Raw genomic sequence first — 23,970 nt, 5'->3', positions numbered from 1 at the left:
ATACCTATGGTCAGAGAATAAGTGGTTCTTCAGAAACTTCCAGAGCTAGATGGTTGAGTACCTGTTTGGATACTACCACCAGATCAGTGGATTCCCTCCGATTTGCAACAATGTAGGTTGAGTCATTTCCCCTATTGCACAGAAAAAAATTGACCAGAGTATGATTTTTAAAAAAGACACAGCGTTTATTTGTGTTTGATCTCGCCCCTTCTATTATAAGGCCTGAAACTCCACGGTATCTGCCGCGTTATCTTGTCGCTGTAATTATGGAAAAAAATATGCTTAGGTACTTTTTATCTAAAATGCAGGCTCTAATTTTACCTTGCCTCTGTTTTTTTTGTATTCCCTGGTCCCCTGGGATCTTGTATTCCCTGGTCGCTTGTCCAGTAACGCTCCCTGCTGCAATCCATGGTTTTGACTAGGACTATATCGGCTCCATTTTCAGCTAGATGGATTAGAAGCGCAGCTGAGGCTGCTTTACAGTGGTGGAGGTTTATCTGCAGACTCGACTCCAATTTGTAGACCATTATGGTCACCGAACTGAACCCCAAGTTTAGCTCCCCATGATCTATGGGGGCTTCTATGGGTAGCTTCATCGTGAAGACGGGGCTGGAATCAATCCTCCTAGAAAAAACGATCATCGGATGAGCTGCTGAGAGGAGGCGGAGGTAATCCTCAACTAGCAACCCATTACATACTGGAAGACGAAAACGAATCATTTCTTGCTTGAAAGCTCAAGTGGTAGAGGACTGGTAGAGGACTCATCCTCATCCTCATCCAGTGCAGCTCAAAAAAAGGATGGAAGGATGAAGGATAAGAGTTGACTACCTGCTATTAAAAACTAGGTGCACTAAATGGTTCCTAAACGGGGGATGGGATCCTAAACGTCAACCTTAGCCCGGGCGAACAAGTGAGGAGCGACGAGGCTAGGACCCAATCTGGCGTATATACACGGCCTGCAACGAAGTTGGCAGACCTATCTATCGAGGTAATTAGAAAGATCATTGACTACTCCAGCGGCATCTGGCAATGATAAATTTAGTCCGGGTGTTAAATTTCTATTAAGTCAGCTGGTAACCACGTTCCTAAGCTTTCCTTTCTACTTTTACACTCGGAGGAAGCGGTCGAAAAATGAGATTATAAAGATTATATATGATTAAGAATTAAAACTAAGAAGTAAAATTATTTAATTCCTAAGAATTTTCTGTGCTCGTCAACTGTTAAACTTACTGCCCTTGCCTTATATCTGTTGGAGAATTAAAAAATAAACGATTAACAGCATCAATATGGGCGTTTATTCTGGGACGGCGCTACAAACTTCAAAAATCCGCAACCAAGGACGTGTGGAAAGCTTAAGTGTTAGAAGCTTAAAGACTGAGAGACTATTTCGTGAAGAAGGCGGAGAAAGGAGTTTTCGGCACTGGCAAGCAAATGGTTTTGCTTCAAAAAGGGTCGCTGGACCTATAAAATTAACCCAGACTTCAAAGTTTGTAAAAAACCATTTGCCTAGGCACCTGCGAAGCGCAGGTTGCCTTGGATTAACAGTTTTGCTTTCACTTCGCATTTGTATATCCCCCATCGTTCCATGTTAATGCAAAAAGTAAAAAAGCTTATATGTATTTCGTTAGTCCGTCCGATACTCGAGTACTGATCGTGGGAGTCTCCAAGATGGGGTTACGTAAAACCGCATTAAATCTGTAAAGTATGTTACATAATTCTACATACCACAAATACATACCACCCAGACAGTGCATAGTGACTACTAATAAACTTACCCAAGTTAATAAATCCAACGATAATGGTGTCGTAAATAAAAAATAAAATAATGTTACTAACAACACATGACTTTTTGAAAATATGAGATTAAAAACTCCTATTTAATTGACGAAAATATTGTTTAACCACCTATAATAAATTCAATAAAATTATTTAGAGCTTTCCCTTAAATCCAAAATTAAAACATGGTATGATCTACTGATTTCAATAAGCAAATAAAAATCTTTCATAGAAAAATGTTTGGAGAAAAATCATAGAAAACCAAAAATTAATGTAGAAAATCTGAGATTTCAACTTTGGATGAGTATTCCAAAGATATGGTAACTGCTAGATACCATTTTTTAATTTTAGTTGGTACACATACATTTTAAAAATTATATGTACTAGAAACAGTGATGGTCATCGCCATTACACGGCCTTCATAATTCAATATATGGTAAAATTTGATCAATTTCTTCTCTTAGGTGTACCACGGAAACTGTGGGTGATAGAACCTATGTTTCTTCTGGACTTTGGTTCAAGGGAGCCTAAAGGTTATGGAGCAGGTAAAATTATGCGTGGAGGAAAAAAAAGTTGGAAATTTTCGGCCGTGTAATTAATTACGCTCTGTGGAATAAACGATTTTTATGAACTCTGACGATAGAAGGTACCAAAATAGAAACAAATACGGAAACTACCCCTGCTGTGGAAAGTATTTCACGGAGTGAGCTAAAACTAAATAGCGCTGAGCGGATCGCTAAGGACAACATGGGAAGCTTCTGATGTTCCATTTAATGAAATCGACAAAATTTTGCAACAAAATCATTTCTAGGATGTGCAAATTTTTATTAATGTATCACCTGATCAATGTTTATGTATTTCATTAGCAATGTTGTATAGCAGTTCCATATGAGTAACGTTAGTGTAAGACAAAATTATTCATTTTTTTCCTTCGTCGAAATTGTACAAGTGCAAGTTGCGACAAAAATTCACTAATCGAATCATGTACCTTTTGTCCAAATAAATAACAAAAAATTAACAGATTGGTTTTTGGACCGCTCCTTTGAAACATCATGTTTGAAGTCCTTATGACACAGCAACCGGAGGGATGCCAGCTCATCGACTTTGCAGACGAAGTGGCCGTGGTGGTGGTACGATACCATATTACGCATTTCCCTTTCTGTTAGACTCCTGGCGGCTCATACAAGGAAAGCGGTTCTCTTCGGTGAAAAGACCCAGGCCATGAGCAAAAAATAGTGTTTGGTCCAAACAAAACAAAAAATTTTTTACGTTGTCAATAGGCTATTTTTTGATTCATGCAAAAATCCTTCCTTTTGTATTTTTTATTTTTTTTTATAAAATGACAAATTTTGGTATATGTATGTTTATAAGTGTATTGTATACCAAGTTTAATAAAAAAAAGTATTATTATAAATAAAATTTAATAAGTGGTACACTTCATTATTATAAATTCATCTTATTTTTAGTCTTTTTTACAATGATAGCAGCTGCATGATACGGCACTTTTAAATGTAACGCTACGAATTCCCTCAATACACAAGACACGACGTTGTATCTAAAAACAGGTTTATTATTTTCTGCATTAATAATAAAATAATTTGTAGCATACCTCCTCGGACTTCATCATGTTACAGCATTGCCCAACACTCACGACTGGTTTTGGTGGCTTAAACAAACCAGCTAATGACACTCCCGCCAAAGGGATTGAGGGCACTGAGTATGATTCGCAAAATCCGCGACACGCATTTGTCGTAATGGTAAACTCAACACAATCGGGAATAGAAATCTTTCTAGTGTTTCCAACTTTGTGGCATCCAGGACGAAGCCAGACATCTTTGCCTACCATGCTGCTTTCGGCAAGTAAGAACAAGGCACTCACAAGTACAAGTAATTCGGCCGACCTCATCTTTTAACTAAATATTATGCCTCCGAGCACATTTTCTTTTTATATTATTTTGACGTGTTGACGCCTGCGCACCATCATTATGCAATTAAAAAAATGGTTTTTTCTTTTACGTGCAGTGCATTGAATATTCTAATTGCTTTAAATATATTATATGACTATAATATATTGCTAAAAAATATACAAATTAATTTTTTATTTTTGAACTTTTTGAATCTTTTGAGTCCGCCTGTTATACTCCTTCTTCACAGTTTATTGCTTAAGAATAAATTTTATCCTTTATTTTGTTCATATAAAATACTTTTATTTTTATATTTCTTTTCGTCCCATTTAAATGGTATTTTGCCATTGTTTAATTGAAATGAAAGAACCAGCGCATGCAAATAACAGTTAACCATTTCTATTTCTTAAAAAATAATTCTCAATTATGGACCCTTCAACAAATTGCCATGAAAAAACCTTTAGATTCGGTTTTTGAGTTAAAGGGTCTCACTCAGAGAAAAACCAATATATTTTTTTAAAATTTGATCAGGTTATTTACTGACCTTTTGACTGAGATTTTGTAAAATAAAAGTCTTTTGAATATTTATCAATTTGATTCGTCGTGTTGCTCATCTTGCCTTTTGTGTTTTTTCAAAACTTGTTTTCGTTTTAACTGGTATTTCTATTAATAATGGTTCGTGACACAAATAAAAAGTGCATCAGTTTTTTAACTTTGATGCGACCGAAAAAAAATCAACTTGTTATGTTTGCGGATCGAATTTAAATAGGTTCCATACAACCAATCTTAAAAGATACTTAATGGCGAAACAGGCCGATACTGAATGTCATCCCTGACGAAAGGGATTTTCAGCACTGAATGAAAGGCAATGTTCATTAGGAGCAGAAACATTAAACTCCCTATTATGCGTCAAGCTCAAAGATTAACGAAATAGTTTGTTTTTTTCATAAATTGGTACTGGTGGTGTAGCGTTAATAGATCAAAAATAGATAGATTAATGATTTTTCATTCAAATTAAAAATTAACTAAAGTTAATTGGAAGTCTAGTATAAGTTAGCATAGGGTAGAGCGGGAGCGAAAGAAAATCTCAGTTGCGATCTCTTGTGAATTCGGCCCGCTTCGTCGCAATAGATAAGCTAGGCTTAAGCTTATTATTGAATATAGATCGAGTGGTTTTTTAAATTGATAACACGGTGCGACAGTGAAAAAACACTTGTGAAAAGAGATAGTGTAGGTTGTTAATCTGGTCGAAGAGAACTCAAAAATATTTTTTTTATATTTTTGGAACCCTCCAATTTTTATTTATTTAAAAAAAACCGTTTTCGGGACTTTTTTGCGCTTAAAAATTCCTGAACGCGTTTTTTTCAACCGATTTCAAAATTTTCGGTGTTTTTCAATAGTTAAATGTTGTAGCTTTTAAAAAAAAAATATATCTTCGATTTTGTCGATTTTGAGCGCAAGCAAGGTTAAATTGACTTTTTTTGGGAAAAGCTTTATAACTTCACCAGTTTTCTTGTTTTATTGATGAAATTTGTCTCGTTTTATTCAGAATGAATGAGACAACATTGATATGTATCAAAAATGGCCAAATTTTTGTAAGTTGTACCGAAAAACTGGCATCAAAATCCGAAAAACACGAATAAAAGTCGAAAACTTCATTTTCAGGTGTAAAAATTTTGTCCTTTTTGTTCAACAAAATCAAAGATATATTTTTTTTCAAAAGCTACAACATTTTACTATTGAAAAACAGCGAAAATTTTGAAATCGGTTGAAAAAAACGCGTTCAGGAATTTTTAAGCGCAAAAAAGTCCCGAAAAACGGTTTTTTTTTAAATAAATAAAAATTGGAGGGTTCCAAAAATATAAAAAAAATATTTTTGAGTTCTCTTCGACCAGATTAACAACCTACACTATCTCCTTTCCCAAGTGTATTTCGTTTTTTTTTTGTCGCACAGTGTAATCTACGCAGCCACCCATTTTAGTTATTTCTCATGAATGAAATTTGTGAGATAAAATAATCTCATTAAACATTTTGGCGCCCCAGGGTGGACTGCTGTGTATAATTAGTAAATGAAACAAAGCAACAAGAAGTGGAATGTGTCACTGTATATAAAAGAATATATAAAAATAAAATTAAAACTGTTGCTCGCGACGGTTATTGTGTGATACTTTAAAAACAAAAAAAAGGAAAAAAACTTAAAGTCGGCGTCGCGAAACAACATATTTAGTAAGCAACTGGCGACTGGCAGGATTTTTATTCAGCAACTTTTAGCAACTGGAAGGATTCATTGTCATCCCCGTGCTCTGCACCTGCATCGAGTGTACAAGGAAAGTAGCAGCAGGATTGACGGATCCGAAATCAGAACCGCAAAAAATTGAAAGTCGAGAAAAGACAAATTAAAATCCGTTTTGTGCTGGTATATTGCACCCTCCTTTCAATTCTTGGCACATACGTACTTTGAAAATAAATAGCTAAAGTGAATAATAAAGTTTATATATACATTTCATTAAAATATTGCCAACATAAATGAATAATTGCCTGTGGACAAAATTAAAACACATTTGTATATTATTCTACAATCACTGTCGCACCCTACCCCCTGTTCTCGGTGGTGTAAATATTTGCCAAATAAATAGTTTAAGTGCAGCCAAAAATTATTTATATATTATATTTTGTGCATAAATTATTTGATGTACATACAAATAGATTCAGCGGTAAACTTATCGTTTTCGATTCCCACCATTATCCGCATTTTTTGGTGCATTCTGTTTAACCTAAAACTTGGTTGGGTATATTGTTTTCGGTATCATTGGCAACCAAATTGACAACCGAAATTATTCGACTATCAGGTAACACAGTGCTACAAAAAAAACAAAAGTGAATGCACTTTTAAAGTGACATAGTAGGAATTGTTTAACTGGTCGAGTATAACACAAAACCGTGTATAAATTATTTTTAACACCCTTAAAATCTTGATTTATTGTTAAAAAACCGGTTTTCTGAACTTTTTTGCGCTTTCGGATTTTGATGCCAGTTTATCGGTACAACTTATAAAAGTTCTGTCATTCATGCTACATATCAATGTTGTCTCATTAATACTGAATAAAATGAGACAAATTTCATTAAAAAATTATGAAAATTGTTGAAGTTATAACGCTTTTCCCAAAAAAAGTCAATTCAACCTTGCGAGAGTTAACATGCCCCTTTCCACAGACACAGGGAGAGAACGAGTTAACATGACCGTCTCCACAGCCACAGAGAGAAAACGCAGACCCGGCACTTGCAAGACTAGCGCCGAGGACAACAAAAAAAAAATCAATCAAGAGCTCTGACGAACACACATTACTCTCGTTCACTCATACATATACCCGTACATACTTCTTTATAATAAAGATCATTCTTATTTTGTACTCCAAGAAACACAGTCACTTTAATTGAAAGCCTTCCTTTTAGCATTTTAAAAAGCGATAATCACATACGAGATCTCTACTCCCTCGGTCACAAGACTGTAACTGGCGCAGCCGGGTTATGAAAAGGGATTAACCATGCCCACTACGCTTATCGTTCTAATTTCCTTGTAGGCTGAGATGAGGTGCACAAGTGACAGCGGTGGTTTGGAAACTTTTAGTAGTAAAATAATTACATATAATACATACGTACTTAAAAGAGAGTACAACTGAAAAAGGAAATAAACATAATAACGTGCAAGTGCAAATGGGATTTCAGGAGGGAGCGACACACAAAAAATGTGCAATAAAATAAACGAAACAAACGAAATCAAATTCTAAATGCCATGCAAGTATATATCTACATCAAATGCTGATAAGGCACCGGTTTCGCTTGTGCGGGACAATTTTAACAACTGTTAAACTGCGGAAACTACGTCAAACTTGAACTCGCAGGAGTAACGGTAGGTCCTGGAGTCGTAGTCAAAGAACGTAAATAGTCTGACTAAATTTACCTGGGTTCTGCAAGGGACTGCTCGGGTTGACCAGACGCTTGCTGTGATTAGGCTGGAGTTGATGTGCTTAAAGTCCTGGGGTGGTTTTCCTCGAGCACCACTGGTGTGGTGGTTCGGCTGATTCCTTATCGGCCGGTCCTACTGGCGGTCCGTTTCACGGGAGCAACACTCGAAGTAGGTTAGGTAAGCGAGGTCTGCTGGTGGTCCGTTTCACAGGAGCAGCACTCGAACTAGACTGCTAAGAGGATCGCTACTCCTAACATTATTACTCCGGAGTATTGATGAACCAGATTCCACTCTGCCTCGCTGTCCACATCTTCCTGTGCCTGCTTCGTCCATGTTTTTAATCCCTGCACCTCTGCATGTAGTCGGTCTAGCTGATCCAACGTTGACTCCAACTGCCCTTCTGTTATCTTTATCTTTTCCTGTGACGGCCACTCGTGCACGTAACCTCCTGACATCTTTACTGTTCCTGATGAGTTAACTTGCGCTCGTCCCAATAATGTGATGGTCGGACTTTGGATCACACAATCTTGCCTGATTGTCATTTTGCCTACGCCATCGATGATGATTTGATCCTTTGCGGCCGAGCAGACATATGTCATCGTTATTGGTTTCTTGGTCCCAAAGATCCATGCATTCTGCTCTCTGATGTCTTGCTAATGCTGCCATTGAACACGGGAGTTGATGGGCCAAAGAGCGCTGCTTAAACTCGCATACCTTATTTCCCATTCGTCATGCTGATACACTGCTTAAGGTGTTCTGATTGATCGCGAAGTGGTGTTCGATGATCATTTATTGCTAGATATCCTGTTTCCGTCCTTGGTTATCACCAGGCTTCTCTCTCGTTATTTGTAGAATTGGCTCCATCCGATACACTGTGAATTCGTCTTCTTCGACTAACGGAACGCTTGTATGGAACATCAATAAGTCCTCGGTTTCTTGTACCTAAGTGGTCGCCAGTCGATATAAGTCTCGTGCTGTTTCACTGGTGATGGGTAATCGTCTTCCCGGTGGCAGGTGTGTTTGTATTTTTGTAATCACCTGTTTTACTTGTTCCACCGACACCAATGCAGGGCTTAATTTTCCTTCGTGTGCCCTGATTAACACATTCAATTCAGCATCCTGGACTCGCCGGATGTGACTTGCCACGACGACCAATTCTGAGACGGCATGCGGAAGATACCCATCAGTCGCATGGCTTCTCACCTTGATTCTGGCCAGACTGGCTTCTAAGTCCTGCATTCTCTTTTGCGTTTCGATCGTCGCCCTCCTCATAATGTTGATGGTGGTATCCAGAATTGAAGTCTGGTTCTCCACTATTTTATGCGTGATGCTTTCTTGGGCTCTTAGTTTGCCAATAATCTCTTCCACCCATTTGGCATATTGATCATCGAGTACTCCGAACAGACCATTCGCGATATATCCAACGATGTTCAATGCTCCGCGTTTTTGTCGTTGATGATGCATTAATTGATCGGCATCTTGGATTTCCGCCACTTCCTGCTGCAACGTTTGTATGATCGTCAGTCGGTGTATATTGCCCGTGTTATATTGCCTGTTGTTCGTATTTCTGCAACTCGGACTATCAATGACTATGGTTTCCAGTTCTTCGAGGTAGAGTTAGTTGTCGAGTCTTCGAGTTAGTGTGGCGGTATATAATGTTCGTTTCAATAAATGCTTTGATGATTTTACCGCGGTTCCCACAGGCCTCCGAAATGGGGTGCCCGAGGTGGTATAAATTTGAATTCTATGCTCAGATTTGCGTAGGTCTTATGTATCATTGCTTGTGCCTCCTCGGCGAAAATTGCTTTCTTTACTTCTGATAGTTCGTTGTAGGCTCCAACAAAATTAGTCGCGTTGTCACTATAGATTTTCGACGGTAGTCCTCGTCGTCCGCAAAATCTTTTTAATGCCGCCAGGAAGGCTAGGGTAGTCAAATCTGTTACCACCTCTAGGTGTACCTCCTTGGTTGAAAAACAACAAAAGACTTCTAGATACCGCGTGAGTTAGTGTGGCGGTATATAATGTTCGTTTCAATAAATGCTTTGATGATTTTACCGCGGTTCCCACAGGCCTCCGAAATGGGGTGCCCGAGGTGGTATAAATTTGAATTCTATGCTCAGATTTGCGTAGGTCTTATGTATCATTGCTTGTGCCTCCTCGGCGAAAATTGCTTTCTTTACTTCTGATAGTTCGTTGTAGGCTCCAACAAAATTAGTCGCGTTGTCACTATAGATTTTCGACGGTAGTCCTCGTCGTCCGCAAAATCTTTTTAATGCCGCCAGGAAGGCTAGGGTAGTCAAATCTGTTACCACCTCTAGGTGTACCTCCTTGGTTGAAAAACAACAAAAGACTTCTAGATACACCTTATGTGGTCGTTTTCCTCGGATTTTATAGTGAGTCCAAAAAGGCCCACAGTGCTGCTGAACTCGGTCTGCCGGTAGTGTGCTCTTTATTTGATTCAACAATTTTGGTCGAATTCGGCAACATCTGACACAACGGTTTACTGTTTTCTGAGCCAGCTCTTTTCCTCTTAATGACCAAAATCTTTGTCTAATGTTGCATAATAACGACTGTGGTCCGCAATGTGCCAGTTGCTGTTTCTATTGAAATAAGAGTATTGTTAATGGATGTTTTGGAGACAGTAACATAGATGTGTGGCATCATACGATAATGCGGCGTTTTGTAGCCGTCCTCCTACTCGAACTATGAACGGGTCTAGTGCTCGTAACGAATCGTTTGGTCCAACAGTTTTCGTCTTCTTGAGTTGTAACATGGATGTTGAAAAATGCTGAGTCTGTATTTGCCGAATTATCACTCCTAATGCCTTATTCAATTCTACTGTTGACAATAGTCCAGTCCTTTTCTTCTCTGGCTTGCGGCAATTAAAAATGAATCGCCGCATTCTTCCTATTATTTGCAACATCGTATTGAATGATCCATGATGGTTGATTTGTTCCATCCAGTCGTCAGATTTACTGGTTAGGTTGCAGACCGCCTCCTTCTTTCTTTCTTGATCTTCGATTGCATTGTTTGTTCCTGTTGAGTGGAATCTCGGCCAAGCCTCTGGGTCTTGTGCCAGGAATGGTGGTCCGAGTACCAAAGTTTTTAATCTCTTAATTGGGCTGCCGTGCACCCTCTGGAGAGAATATCTTCAGGATTATCTGTTGATGCTACATGTCTCCACCACTGTGGGTCTGTCAGTTCTTGAATCTGGGCGACCCGGTTCGCCACAAACGTTTAGAATGAGGAATCAGTGGCGTGAATCCACTTTAATGCAATCTCCGAGTCTGACCATAAGTTTACGGTAAGATCGTTTTTCACTCTTTTTGTGACCTGAGCTGCTAGTACTGCCGCACAGAGTTCTAAGCGTGGTAGGGTCTGTTTCATCAGGGGGGCTACTCGTGCCTTAGAACATAGCAATCGTGTGACAATATTGCCTGTCTTATTCCTTGATCGTAAGTATGCCACTGCCCCATATGCTGCTTCTGATGCGTCTTCAAACACATGTAGCTGAATGCCTCCGGATGCGTCAGCTGGGAGTGCACATCTTGGAATTCCTATTGTTGTCAGGATCTGAACATCATGTCTGAATGCTTGCCATTGATGGGTGAGTTCTGAGCCCAGTTCCGTGTCCCAGTCGATCTTCAGCTCCCATAATTGTTGCATTCTTATTTTTGCCATTTTTATAACTGGACCTAACAACCCTAGAGGGTCGAAGATTTATGCAAGTTCTGAACACACGATCCTCTTAGTGATGACTGCACGTCCTTGAAGCCAATCTCCGGGTGGATCCCAAATAATTCCGAGCGTTTTGACGGTTTGTTCAGTAAAATAGCTGAAATCAAGATTCAATCATTTCTTGGTCTTCTGCTGGAATGTCTGCTAGTAATGCTGGGTGGTTTGCGCACCATTTTCTTAATTTGAATTTTGCTTCTCCCAACAGGTTTATTAGTTGATCCCTTTTTCTTAGTGCTTCCTTGATGGTGTGCCCTCCGGTAAGACAATCATCTACATAACAACCCTGTTGCAGTGCAGCCGCACCCCGGGTCAGATTTTCAGGTGCTGTGTCTGCCAAATATTGCAAGCATCGGGTGGCCAAGTATGGAACAGTTGCTGTGCCATAAGTAACAGTGTCAGTTGATAATATTTTAATGGTTCCATAGAGTTGCGTCTCCATAATATAATTTGAAACTTTGCGGTCATCTGGGTGTATCATAATCTGTCGGTACATTTTCTCAACGTCTGATGTAAAAACATAATTGATACGATCGGACCGTAAGAAATGGATAGTAATTCACTTTGAACTTTTGGTCCAATCCGTAATAGATTATTTAAGCTTTTTTCCACTTGTCGTACCCGAAGTTTGGTAGTACCAGTGTCAGGTTTAATACACAATGATGTGGAATGACATAATGGTTTGATGTTAGTAGTTTGGTTGCTAATCTAGTCATTTGTCCTAATTCTTCGTATTGATCCATAAATTGTACATACATGATCAAGATCCCGTTGAAGGCTGTTCGCATAACTTCTCGTCCGTGGTAAGGGCCTTTTGGTTTTCATCGAGGGTGTCTAACTTCCAAAACTGGTCGAGCAGTCTATCGATTCTTGGTTCCTCCATGGTGGATAGGGCACTGCTTACAGGTGGATTTGTGTGTACCACCGAACTGGCTGCTGCTGGTCCGGATATAATCCATCCTAATGGAGTCTGTTGAAGTAATGGTTGTCCTTGTCCTCGGTTTATATGTAACGGTTCAATGAGTTGTGGGAGACATTCGGCCCCAAGCAGCAAATCGATCCCTTGTGGCTGATTAAAATTGGGATCTGCCAACCGCAGTTCTGGTGGAATAATTTTTGGGCGCATAGTTTGCTCGGATGGTTGATTCGTCATGAGTTCTGGTAGTACATAAGCCACAACTTGTGTTTTGAAGTTTGGGAGTTCGGGAGTTTGCTTGTTTCGTGCCTCCTATGCCTCTTATGGTAATGTCGGATGGTGCTAGTTGCACTCCCAGTTTATCAGCCAGTTCCTGAGAAATTAATGCTCATGCTTTCTTCAAGAATGTGTATCAGAATCGGATCCCAACCTACTGTTGATATATTCAGGGCGTAAAGGGCGGTGATTGTTCTAAGCACTGCATCATGTAAGCTGCGGACCTGAGCTGATCTGCTGATCCGTTTTGTTTTTGGATGTGCAAACAAGGTTGCAGGTGTTGATTTGATGAGGATTTTTTCATTCTGTTATCGCGTCTTTAGTCGTTGCCAAGTATCTTGATAACTGGCGTGTCCTCCAAATGTTGCGGAGATCAAATTATTGGCCTCTCAATCACGTATTTCTCCAGGTACCGGAATTTTACCGCATCCGCTATACTCTTGATTGTGGACCAGATCCGTAAAGATGTCGCAGAATCGTGGCCACTTCAAATAATCTCAAATAATCTTACAAATGGAGAGGCCATCGCAGGTTTTTGTGTTGATACCGACGCCGATTGTGTTTCTTCGTTCAGAAATGAAAAATACTCCGCTCGTACGACCTGAAATCTGTCATCGGTATGTCCATCATTTTTTAAGGTTGGCTCCAGGTCGATGAGATCATGGTATCCCGTGACGATTTCTTTCCATAGGTCCTTCATGTGTTGCCTGATGTGTATGGATAATTCCCGTCCTTCGGTGCGGTTGCACAGAAAGTCTTCCATATCATCTAACCGTCCTTCATGTCTGCGTTTTAATGATGTTAAGTGAGGGTCTTCTCCCTCGATTCCTTGTGCTTGTACCTTTGGCTCAAGATTTTCTCCTGTTTTCCGGGGCCTTTGTGACGGGCCTGACTCTGATGGGATTCCATCGGAAAATATGGCTTCACATTTGTTCACAAGTTCTTCTAGCGCTGTTGACTTCGTGAAATAATCATTTTCGGGCTAAGCGCTACCTCACGGAGCTTGGCGTCGTTTCTTTTAAACTGGGTCCATGAGTGAGTAAGCTGTTTTAGTCTCTCCTCGAATTATCCGCCCTTGAGCCTTCGCTCTGCGGAGTCCTTATTGAAGTTTCTTACTAGCCTTTGGATGGCTACGTTGTTTTCAATTTGCTCATCGATGAGCATCTGGGTTACAGAGTCTGATTCTGATCCCATGGTTGCGGTGTAAGTTTTTTTTTGGGATGAACTACCGTGTGGCTTTTGTTCAGGGTGTGATCGTATAGCGAAGTATCGCGTCGGGGTCACCAAATGTTCGTCCGTAGAGCGTTATGCGGCAACTACGTGAAACTTGAACTGGTGGGAGTTACGGTAGGTCCCGGAGTCGTAGTCAAAGAACGTAAATAGTCTGACTAAATTTACCTGGATTCTGCAAGGGACTGCTCGGGTTGACCAGACGCTTGCGGTGATCAGGCTGGAGTTGATGTGGGGTGCTTGAAGTCCTGGGCTGCTTGTCCTCAAGTACCGGTGGTATGGTGGTTCGGCTGATTTCTTATCGGCCTGTCCCACTGGCGGTCCGTTTCACGGGAGCAACACTCGAAGTAGGTTAGGTAACGCGGGGTCTGCTGGTGGTCCGTTTCACGGGAGCAACACTCGAACTAGACTGGTATGTCGCGGGATCTCCCAGTGGTCCGTTTCATGGGAGCAACACTCGGAGTGATTAAGTAACGCGGGGTCTACTTGTGGTCCGTTTCACGGGAGCAACACTTGAAGTAGACTGGTATGCCGCGGGGTTCTATTTGTGGTCCGTTTACACAGGAGCCACTCGAAGTAGATAGCTGTTTTAGAGTCCTAACTTGTGAACCGTTTTACACAGGATCAATCGAAGTAGGTCAGTTTTATGGGCCGTAGTCAAAACACTGAGTAACGCGACGATTCACTCTGATTTCGCAACTATATTTATTTCAGAAGAACAATTCTTATATAAGATGCTAAATTATACCTACTTAAATGTAAGGAAGGTCAATGTTATGCACGTGGTCAAACTAATATTAATGCCAGGGTCACCCACCTCTGAGTCTGCTGACTCAGATTGCTTGTTTATGCATTGCTAGCACATGCTTGGTTTTTGCTTGGTTTTGGTCAGTCGGTCATTCTTCTTGCTGATAATACTGATTTCTGCTTCTGGCGCCGTCTATTAGTGCTGGGTTATTAGGTTGGATATTGTTTATGCTTATTGCTAATTATTACTAGGTGTGTCAATAGGTTTGTGGGTTGTATATTGTATATTGCGACATGCTGATGTATATTGGATCAAATTACTAGCGTGTATTTAGGGTAGTAGGTCTTGGCAATAGGTGCCAACAACAACTATACCAATAAGCTGCTGTGTGCGATGAACGTATATGTGTACATCAATCGCTGGTAAGGCACCGGTATCATCAATACACAGCCGCTCAAAAAAATGGTAAAAAAATGAAAAATGATAAATAGATAAAAAATTCGACATCTAAAACTGCTGTGGGAGGCGACCGTGTGTGTGTGTCGGAGAGCACTTCGAGTACGTGCGAGAGAGTATGAATGCTTTTTGAGTATTTCATCACTATGCTAATATTGCATCAGCCTATAGTTTAATTGCGATTGGTTGTTGTGGTTTTGCATTTCTGAGAAAAACCGTTATGACGCGACGACAGCATGGCGTCACAGTCGCCGAGTGTGGTTCATTGAACAAGAAGAATACTTAGAAGAATAGATCAGCCAAACATTAGACTTCGTTGTGACCAGAACTCGCTGCGCAAGAACCGAAAAATAACAACGTTCCCTCAAATATCACCGATTCGCCAATGTGTACATCAATCGCCGACAACGCAAAGGGACAATCCGCACGCAGTGGCTTACAAAGATAAATGTAAGTTGTGTGATTAACGACCGTATATGTGTACAACAATCGCTGTTAAGGCACCGGGATCGTTTCCACTTATCAATTTACATGAACGCAAATGTATTATTATGAAAACAAGAATATTATAATCAAACAAATTGAAGAATAAATTAAACCTGCACAAATATTATACTGTTCCCTTCGGAAAATATCAAGCAAACATGTATTCATTTGTGTTACGCCGCTTGTGAAACTCCTGTTGCGTCGCTGTGCAGTGACTGCCACCAAGAGCTGATGACGCGCCAGCGTTGAATTCTTTTTACACACCAAGCACTACGAAAATAGAATCATATTAGAGAAATAAAATCAATAAAATGAATCAAAGGAAAGGAAAGGAACAGGGAAGCAAGGGGCCGTTCAAGTATTACGTGATACTTATTTCTGGTTTATTCACCTCCCTCCCCCCTACAATGATAACGCATGATATGAACAAAACCCCCCTATGAAACACGTATATTGATATATTGAAACATATATTGAAACGAAGCCGTGTAGCAAACCCAAATACACACCCAAAATTTATCCATTATATAACAAAAAAAAAGTCACTACTAGTAACACAGTTAGGGGCAGATTAGATCTAAGGAGCGAGGCCAGTCTATCTGAGATAAGGAAAGAGATAAAAAAAGAGAAAGACCAGCTAGTTCAATCCCAAAACAATATTCCCACCAACGCTATGGATTCCGGTAACGCATCAGGGCCATTAAGTCCCACCCTTAGCAATTTATTGACTTTAACAAACACAAGCCTGAATCTACAACAATTACTACCCACCTTCGAAGGCCCACCTGACAACCTTGATAGATTCTGCCGAAATACATTCTTAGTTGGATTAAAGGACCCACTTATGTCAGCTATTAGGAACCGAAGACCAGAGACAATCGAGAAAGCGTACGAGTACGGATAATCGAATTAATTTTCTCTAGAAACCTGAATAAACACCAAGAAAATCGACGACGCGACAGCTTGACATACAGGAATCACCCATACGCGAAAGGACAACCAACCAATAATGACTACAATAGACGCTACTTCTCAGGACAACAGAATTATAATAATGGCAACAACGGCCGCCATGTACCACGACATGATAACACCAACAACGACAATAATAGTCGCTTTACACAGCGACAACAAAATTTTAACAACAATGATAATAGACGCTTCACATGTCAATATAATTCCAATAACGATAGTAATGGTCGACACGATAGACAAACTTTGGGTAGGATCCCCTTCCACAATAACAACAAGCCACATCAGACCCTAAAGCACCAAGGACAAGAAACATCCATAATCCAAGCGCTCCCCTATGTAACATCAACGGTGATGCAAATTTTTTACTAGAAGCCTCGGGAAGCCAGTCGGTTACATAAGCAAGAAGAGACTCGGATCTTCATTGCCATTTGTTTTCCTATCACCAAACTCCAGGGTGTCAAAACCTCTCAAATTTCTAATAGACACTGGATCTACCTCCTCATTCATAAACCCAACACTTATTAACGAAGACCGCATCAAAAAACTAACCTCCGATATAAATATCCACACTGTACTCAGTACATTCAAAATTCGGGAATATACAGATGGAATAAATTTCAAACAGTTCAAAAAAATTCCCAATTTCAAATTCTTAGTATTTAATTTCCACCCCCACTTCAATGGTCTTCTAGGCATGGATTTCCTATCCGGCCCAAATGCAAAAATAAACTTTGCCGACTCCATATTAGAAACACCAGAAACCCTGTAGATACATTACATACCCTACCACAAAATACCAAAATGCGACTACCGCTCCCAGTAAACTTCATGCAGGGAGACTTTACATATGAAACCACGAATTTGGATAATCAAATAGTCATAACAGTTGGCTTATACACCGCAATCGCAGGATCCGCCTATTTCGAAGTCTGTAATAACTCAGACCAGATCCAAACACATTATCTAGAAGAACCTTTACAGGCAGAAGAGTTCTCTCCACGAACCCACCAATACTTAAACTGCATGTCCGCGGCAAATAATACAGAATTACCGGACGATCAACAATTAAACATTCATACAGCGAGGAAAAACAACATATTCTCAAACTATGCAAATCATTCAAAAGACTTTTTCACAACGAAAACAATCAACTAACGTTCTCTAACGCCGTTAAACACTCTATACCAACAACAGATAATATATCGATTCACACAAAATATTACCGTTACCCATTTTTACATAAAGACGAAGTTCGAAAGCAAATTTCAAAAATGCTCGAACAGGACATAATAAAAAGGGCCATTTCCCTTAGAGTGCACCCCTCTGGGTCGTACCTAAGAAAGAGGACATCACAGGCGAAAAAAAGGATAATTAAATGAAAAAACGATCTCTGATAGATACCCTATTCCGAACATTGCAGATATACTAGACAGCATAGGAAAGACCATGTATTTAACAATAATCGACTTACCAAGTGGCTTTCACCAAATTCAAATGAACCCACGCGACGCAAGCAAGATGGCATTCACCATCGAAAATGGACATTATGAGTTCACAAGGATGCCCTTCCGTCTCAAGAACGCCCCTGCCATGTTCCAACGCGTTATGGACAACGTCTTAGGTGATCTAGTCGGTAACGTCTGTCTCGTCTATCTCGACGACATAATAGTATTTTCACCCTCACTCCAAAAACATATAGCAGATATTAAATCTGTATTCATAAAACTCCAAAACGCAAATCTGAAAATCCAAGCAAGTGCCACTTTTTAAGGAAGGAAATCGACATCAAGGACTTCCTCTGCCCAAAGTCATTTTTGGAACTATTAGGGTATCACAGGAAATTTATTAAGAACTTCGCGAGACAGTTAAAAGGAACGAAATCTATAATAATAGATGAAGTAATTATGCAATCCAGCACTTCCTATACCCCTTTCGAGCTCCTTCACGAAAGAACGCACATATTCAACAAAACAATAACATTGGACAATCACCACGACAATCTTAAGAAATTAAACGAATTTAGAAAAGACCTATACCCAAAAGTACAGGAACATTTATACTCGACCACAAAAAAAGAAAGAAATTTTGCAAACTTCCAGATGTGGTGTTATTCGAGTTAGCAAGCATTTTTCAAACAATTTAGATAAAAAAGATATATGGCTTATTGGTCTGTTCGATGACGGTGTTGTGTGGTCTTTTCCAGGCTTTGGTATCATTATAATGATGGATTTCTTCCACTTTTTTGGAAATAGTCAAGATTAATGATACCATTAAATAGTTTGCAGACGACCTCTATAGCGCATTTTGGAAGTTCGATCAGCATCTTTGGCGTCAGTAAATCACCACCGGGAGCCTTTTTTGGTTTAAGCTCTCTTATAACTTTTTCGATTTCGTTAGGCCGAAATAAGGGTGCAGTTGACTGAATGACTGGCAGAAGGAATGAATTTGAGGCAGGGTTTGGCTGGAAGACACTTTCGAGATGTGTAGCGAATGTTTCAGCTCGGTCTTCGTCGCTGCGAGCCCAGCATCCCGATGAGTTTCTTATCTTGGTGGTCGTTTCGATTGGGGCGCTGAGATTTGGGTGGGCCCTCCACAGAGGATACTTTGTGCTTGTTGGTGAAATATTCTGGATGTACCTTAGCTGTGCGTTTTCTTCCTGTTGGTGAAGAGCCTGGTCGAGTGATCGTGTTGCTTCCATAAGGCGTTGCTTTGAAGCCGGTGATCTGCTATTTTGCCAATCACGAGTCGTGCGCCTCTTTTCTCGCACGAGCTGTTCGATTTGCTGATTAGATTTGTGGTGTTTGTTTAGGTCTACTTCCTTCCCTTGAGAAGTAGAGATTACATCTTCCAGGGCGCTCGTAGTGCAATCGATGTCCGATTCCATGTTAAACTCCGGAGCGAGATCTATGTGGGCACTCACGTACTTTTTGTATTTAAGCCAGTTCGTTTTTGGGTGTTCAGTTATTTCTGGGCTTTGAAGAAACGTTAAAAGCACAGGCGAGTGGTCTAATGATAAGTCCGGGACTGCTTTGGCACTTATTAGATTTCAAGGTATGTTTTTTTATTAATTTTTTTGAACACCCAAAAAATCTGGATTTATTTTTAAAAAACTGGTTTTCAGGACTTTTGTGCGCTTAAAAATTCCTGAACGCGTTTTTTTAAACCGATTTCAAAATGGTGTTTTTCAATAGTTTAAGGTTGTAGCTTTTGAAAAAAAAATATACCTTTGATTTTTTAAAACAAAAAGAAAAAATGTTTACACAAGAAACTGAAATTTTCGCCTTTTATTCGTGTTTTTCGGATTTTGACGCCAGTTTTTCGGTACAACTTTCAAAAGTTCTGTCATTAATACTGAATAAAACGAGACAAATTTCATTAAAAACGGCACTATAAGAATAAGAGCGTATTCCTTTTTTATACGCACTGTTACTCGCAAGGAGCGCTCGCAAGGTTGAATTGATTTTTTTTGCGAAAAGCGTTATAACTTGCATTTATTATTGGGTATTATAATTATTATAATACATGGGTATTATAATGTTGGTCAAAAGTGTGCAACATAGTGAAGGAGACATCTCCGACCCTATAAAGTATATATATTCTTTATCAGGATCACCTCCTGAGTCGATATGAGCATGTCCGACTGTCCGTCTGTTTGTCGGTTTCTACGCAAACTAGTCCCTCAGTTTTAGAGCTATCGAGTTGAAACTTTGCACACATCCTCCTTTTCCTTGCTACTACCTGCAATAGTCGGAACGGCCGGGATCGGTCGACTATATCCTATAGCTGCCATATAACTGATTGATCGAAATGCCATAACTTTGGTGTTTTTTAAGTTAGAGGGTTGAGACTATCCACACATGTTATATTTGATATATTATGTACAAAATTTCATAAGGATCGGCCGACTATATCCTATAGCTGCTATATAACTTAACGATCGAAAATGGTACAACTGCAAGGGTATATCAACTTCGTCTCCGCCCGAAGTTAGCTTTCCTTTCTTATTTTTTAATGAAATTTGTCTTGTTTTATTCAGTATTAGCCAAATTACTAAGTCAAATTGCATAAGGATCGGCCGCCTATATACTATCCGCTATATATGTAATAATATAAAATGCGTGTCGCCACCTAGCAGTTAGTTTTCCTTTCTTGTTTTTTAATGAAATTTGTCTCGTTTTATTCAGTATTAATGGGACAACATTGATATGTGGTATGAGGGAGTAGAGAAGATCTCGTATGTGATTATCGCTTTTTAAAATGCTGGAAGGAAGGCTTGCAAATAAAGTGACTGTGTTGCTCGGAGTACAAAATAAGAATGATCTTTATTATAAAGAAGTATGTACGGGTATATGTATGAGTGAACGAGAGTAGTGTGTGTTCGTCAGAGCTCTTGCGTTGGCGATTTTTGTTGTTGTCCATCGGCGCTAGTCTTGCAGTTGCCGGGTCTCCGTTCTCTCTCTGTGGCTGTGGAGAGGGGCATGATAACTCGTTCTCTCCCTGTGGCTGTGGAGAGGGGCAAGTTAACTCCTCCCCCCAGTCCGAAGAGAAGGCCACAGAGGGGGAATGGCCGGATCGGAGCCAGGTGTCCAGGCGACGTGTTGTTGGTTGTATCAAAAATGATTATCTTAATGTTTAACATATGTGTTGTGTTTAAGGTATTACATGATTTATAAATATGTTCATGTAATGCTAGCGTTATATTTTTTTTACTTATGTTGTATTCTGTTGTATATTATGTTGTCTTATGTTGTATTTTTTTCTTATTAAATAACAACTTAGGGATAAGGTTTAGCTTACTGGCTAAGGCACTATCCGTTAAGTGTGTTCATATTGTAGTTTATCCTATTACTGTATATTGAAATGAATAAATGTTATTTCTGTCTTCCCCAAGTTCTTCAAAGAAAGAGTTTTGTGCATTTTCAAAGAATTTTTTTTGTTTTAGATTATTTCTTGTTAATGTGGGCTTTTTGTCTACCTTGTGTTTTTTGCCAGATCTTTGATATTGGTTTGGATATTTTTCAGTTCCACTAATGTTTTGTCTGTCGTTATCATCTAGATTTCCCGGGACAGATTGGAGTATGGTCCCCTGACCATTAATAAGACCTCTTTTACTTCTAATGTGCGGCAAGAATGTATCTATTTTGGTTTCTTCCTGTTTGATTTGTTTCGTAGGTCTTCTAATGAAACTCTAAGAGCTGGGTGGTTATTAGAAGGATTTTGGAACTATGGGTCGAAGTACGCAGTGTTAGTATTTGTTCCTTAAGCTGGTGCTCCGGTGTTTGTAAATTTCTTAACTGTTTTTATAATTTTTTGTTTGTGTAACTTTTGACCTTTAGTTGTTACGAAGGTGTCGCCTGTGTACTTTGTATAGTGAAAATCTCGGTGTAATCTATAGTGAAAATCAAACGACGACAGAGAGACACCAGTCCAAGTCGATAAACAAGATAAATCCGAGATTTTCACTATACAAAGTACACAGGCGAGACTGTAACTCGATCGCACCGAAGTAACAGTGTGTAAGTTAACAACCAACTCCCAGCGTAGGCTGAGCAGGCCAATTCTTATCCAATAATTATCCATTCTTATTAATGTTAATCATTTTTATTATTAATCATTTTCATTACTATTATTAACACACTCTTGTGTGGTCCACCTTAAGTTGGATCCAGTCTAACGGGCCCGAAAGCATAGCCTGCATGTTGGACCGTTATGTGCAATATGCGGCTTTGTCTGATGTGGCTTTGTCTGATGTGGCTTTGTCTGATTGGTGGACACCGATCGTATGACTTCTGCAAAATGTGCAAGGTCAGCGGTGTGCCACGGGCATCAGGCCAGGCTTTAGCTTTTGTAAATTCTTAAGTTTAGTTTTAAATTGGATTTGGAATAAAGAGCACTAGTTCGATTATGAAACTCCGGCTTTAGCCGTCACATTTATTAAATTTGGTTATCGTGCCTTAAGGGCCGTAACAACGGAGAAAAGTATCTCCCACCGTAAACTTCCGAAGAAGGAAGCAAGTCGAAGCGACCACTCGATTCTCCAGTGGCTGCCAACCTTGGTGGTCACCACTACCCAAACCTTGGGAGCCTTGGGAGCTATAGCGACGAGGGCCACCAGCGGCAGCAACCTACCGCTGACCCCTGCCACTGATCTTCAACCAGCCGGCTTTACCCCTGCCACGGAGGCACAGCCAGCCGGCACAAGCAACTAAATAATTGACGCCCAACGGATTAATATTACTATTAATATTCGAACTCTACCCCTGAAGTTTTACAATATGTAAGTAGCTGAGCGCCAACAATAGCCAAGGTCTACACTTACACACATACTCATTAAACAGTGCATATAAATTCCTATGCCCGGCAGTAGGAATTTTCTACGCATTAATAAACGTGACTCGATTTTCGATTTCTGGTTCAGATTGTTTTTTAAGTACGTTACAAAAATAAAAAAAACATACAACTCAAGTTACGTACACTCGTATTCTTGGAGTTGATTTAAATAATTTTCTTCCATGTGGAGTTTTTCGAGTGCACTGGAAATAAAGGAAAATAAATAACTCCAATAACGCCACTGGCGCCAAGGCAAGCAATATTTACAAGAATTAATTATGCAAAGAAATATTTTATTCCTTTATTAGTGTTGGTCTCTATACACATTTAGAGGTTGCCAGTCGCTTTTCTCCTTGTATTCCGCTACTATTTTATCGACTGTGCTATATTGAATTTTGTACTGAAGTTATCCAGGGTGTCTGTGCTAATAATACACCCAGTCGAATTGACCAATACCTGTTGGTTCGCTCTCGTGTGTTTTGGGACAAATTAATCCAACATTTTTGCGTTTTAGGTAACGATCCAGTATTTATCGCTAAAATTTTTTTTCTTTTCTGCTTTTATACCCCAAAAAAGTGACCCATCGAAACCTTTTGCCTGGTGTCCAATCGTTAAACACCTCGTATCTGACCAGTATAAACACCGCTAACCTACCCAGCTCCCTTAGCTGCCAATGAGTTGGGAGTATAGGGAAGTGAAACAGGAAATTGATAGCGACGATAACGAAGAAGTAGGGTTCCGCCCCGAAGTTAGAAACATACATCAACCAGAAATGAACGCGGACATGATCCAAGCGCTTGTCGCAAATGCGGTCAGCACCGCTCTCGCCGATCAGGATGAGCGTTTGAGAAGCCAATTCGCCTCAGAATTAGAAGCAGTTAGAACACAGGTTAGCGCGCTGATAGTGCAAGCGCCGCGGGTAGAAGTCTATAAAAGAGCAGTGCCGAACCCTGAAATAAAATGCGATGTCAAGTTAGACATAGTAAAATCTCTGCCGACGCTCAATGGAAGCCACGATGAGTACGTTTCGTGGTGGCAGGCTGCATTAGATGCATACGAAGTATTCAAAAAATACGACGGCAGCGAAGCCCACTACGAGGCCGTTGTTATCATTAAAAATAAAATTTGCGGTCCCGCTCGGTCGCTCCTCACGTCCCACAACACCGTGCTG

The 23,970-nt window shown here is 39.9% G+C and overlaps 1 protein-coding gene across 1 annotated transcript; it reads right to left on the bottom strand.

Annotated features, from left to right (window-relative positions):
* Positions 1-3,135: 3,135 nt before the first annotated feature.
* Positions 3,136-3,838, bottom strand: LOC26514552 (thyrostimulin alpha-2 subunit). Its single transcript, XM_014904666.3, has 2 exons — positions 3,386-3,838; positions 3,136-3,331 (listed from the first exon to the last, which is right to left on the bottom strand). Exons 1-2 carry the CDS (start codon positions 3,680-3,682, stop codon positions 3,239-3,241), a joined length of 390 nt encoding a protein of 129 aa, XP_014760152.1. The 5' UTR covers positions 3,683-3,838; the 3' UTR covers positions 3,136-3,238.
* Positions 3,839-23,970: the final 20,132 nt, after the last annotated feature.

This window comes from Drosophila ananassae, chromosome 3R, assembly GCF_017639315.1.
Source record: "Drosophila ananassae strain 14024-0371.13 chromosome 3R, ASM1763931v2, whole genome shotgun sequence".
Taxonomy (NCBI): Eukaryota; Metazoa; Arthropoda; class Insecta; order Diptera; family Drosophilidae; genus Drosophila; species Drosophila ananassae.
This window is presented reverse-complemented; position numbering and strand designations above follow the sequence as displayed.

Excerpts from the sequence above, each read along its gene's own strand:
- LOC26514552 (XM_014904666.3), bottom strand. The coding sequence starts at position 3,682 with ATGAGGTCGGCCGAATTACTTGTACTTGTGAGTGCCTTGTTCTTACTT. Across the intron at positions 3,332-3,385 it reads ACATGATGAAGTCCGAGGAG|ATACAACGTCGTGTCTTGTG; the intron begins GTATGCTACAAA and ends ACCTGTTTTTAG.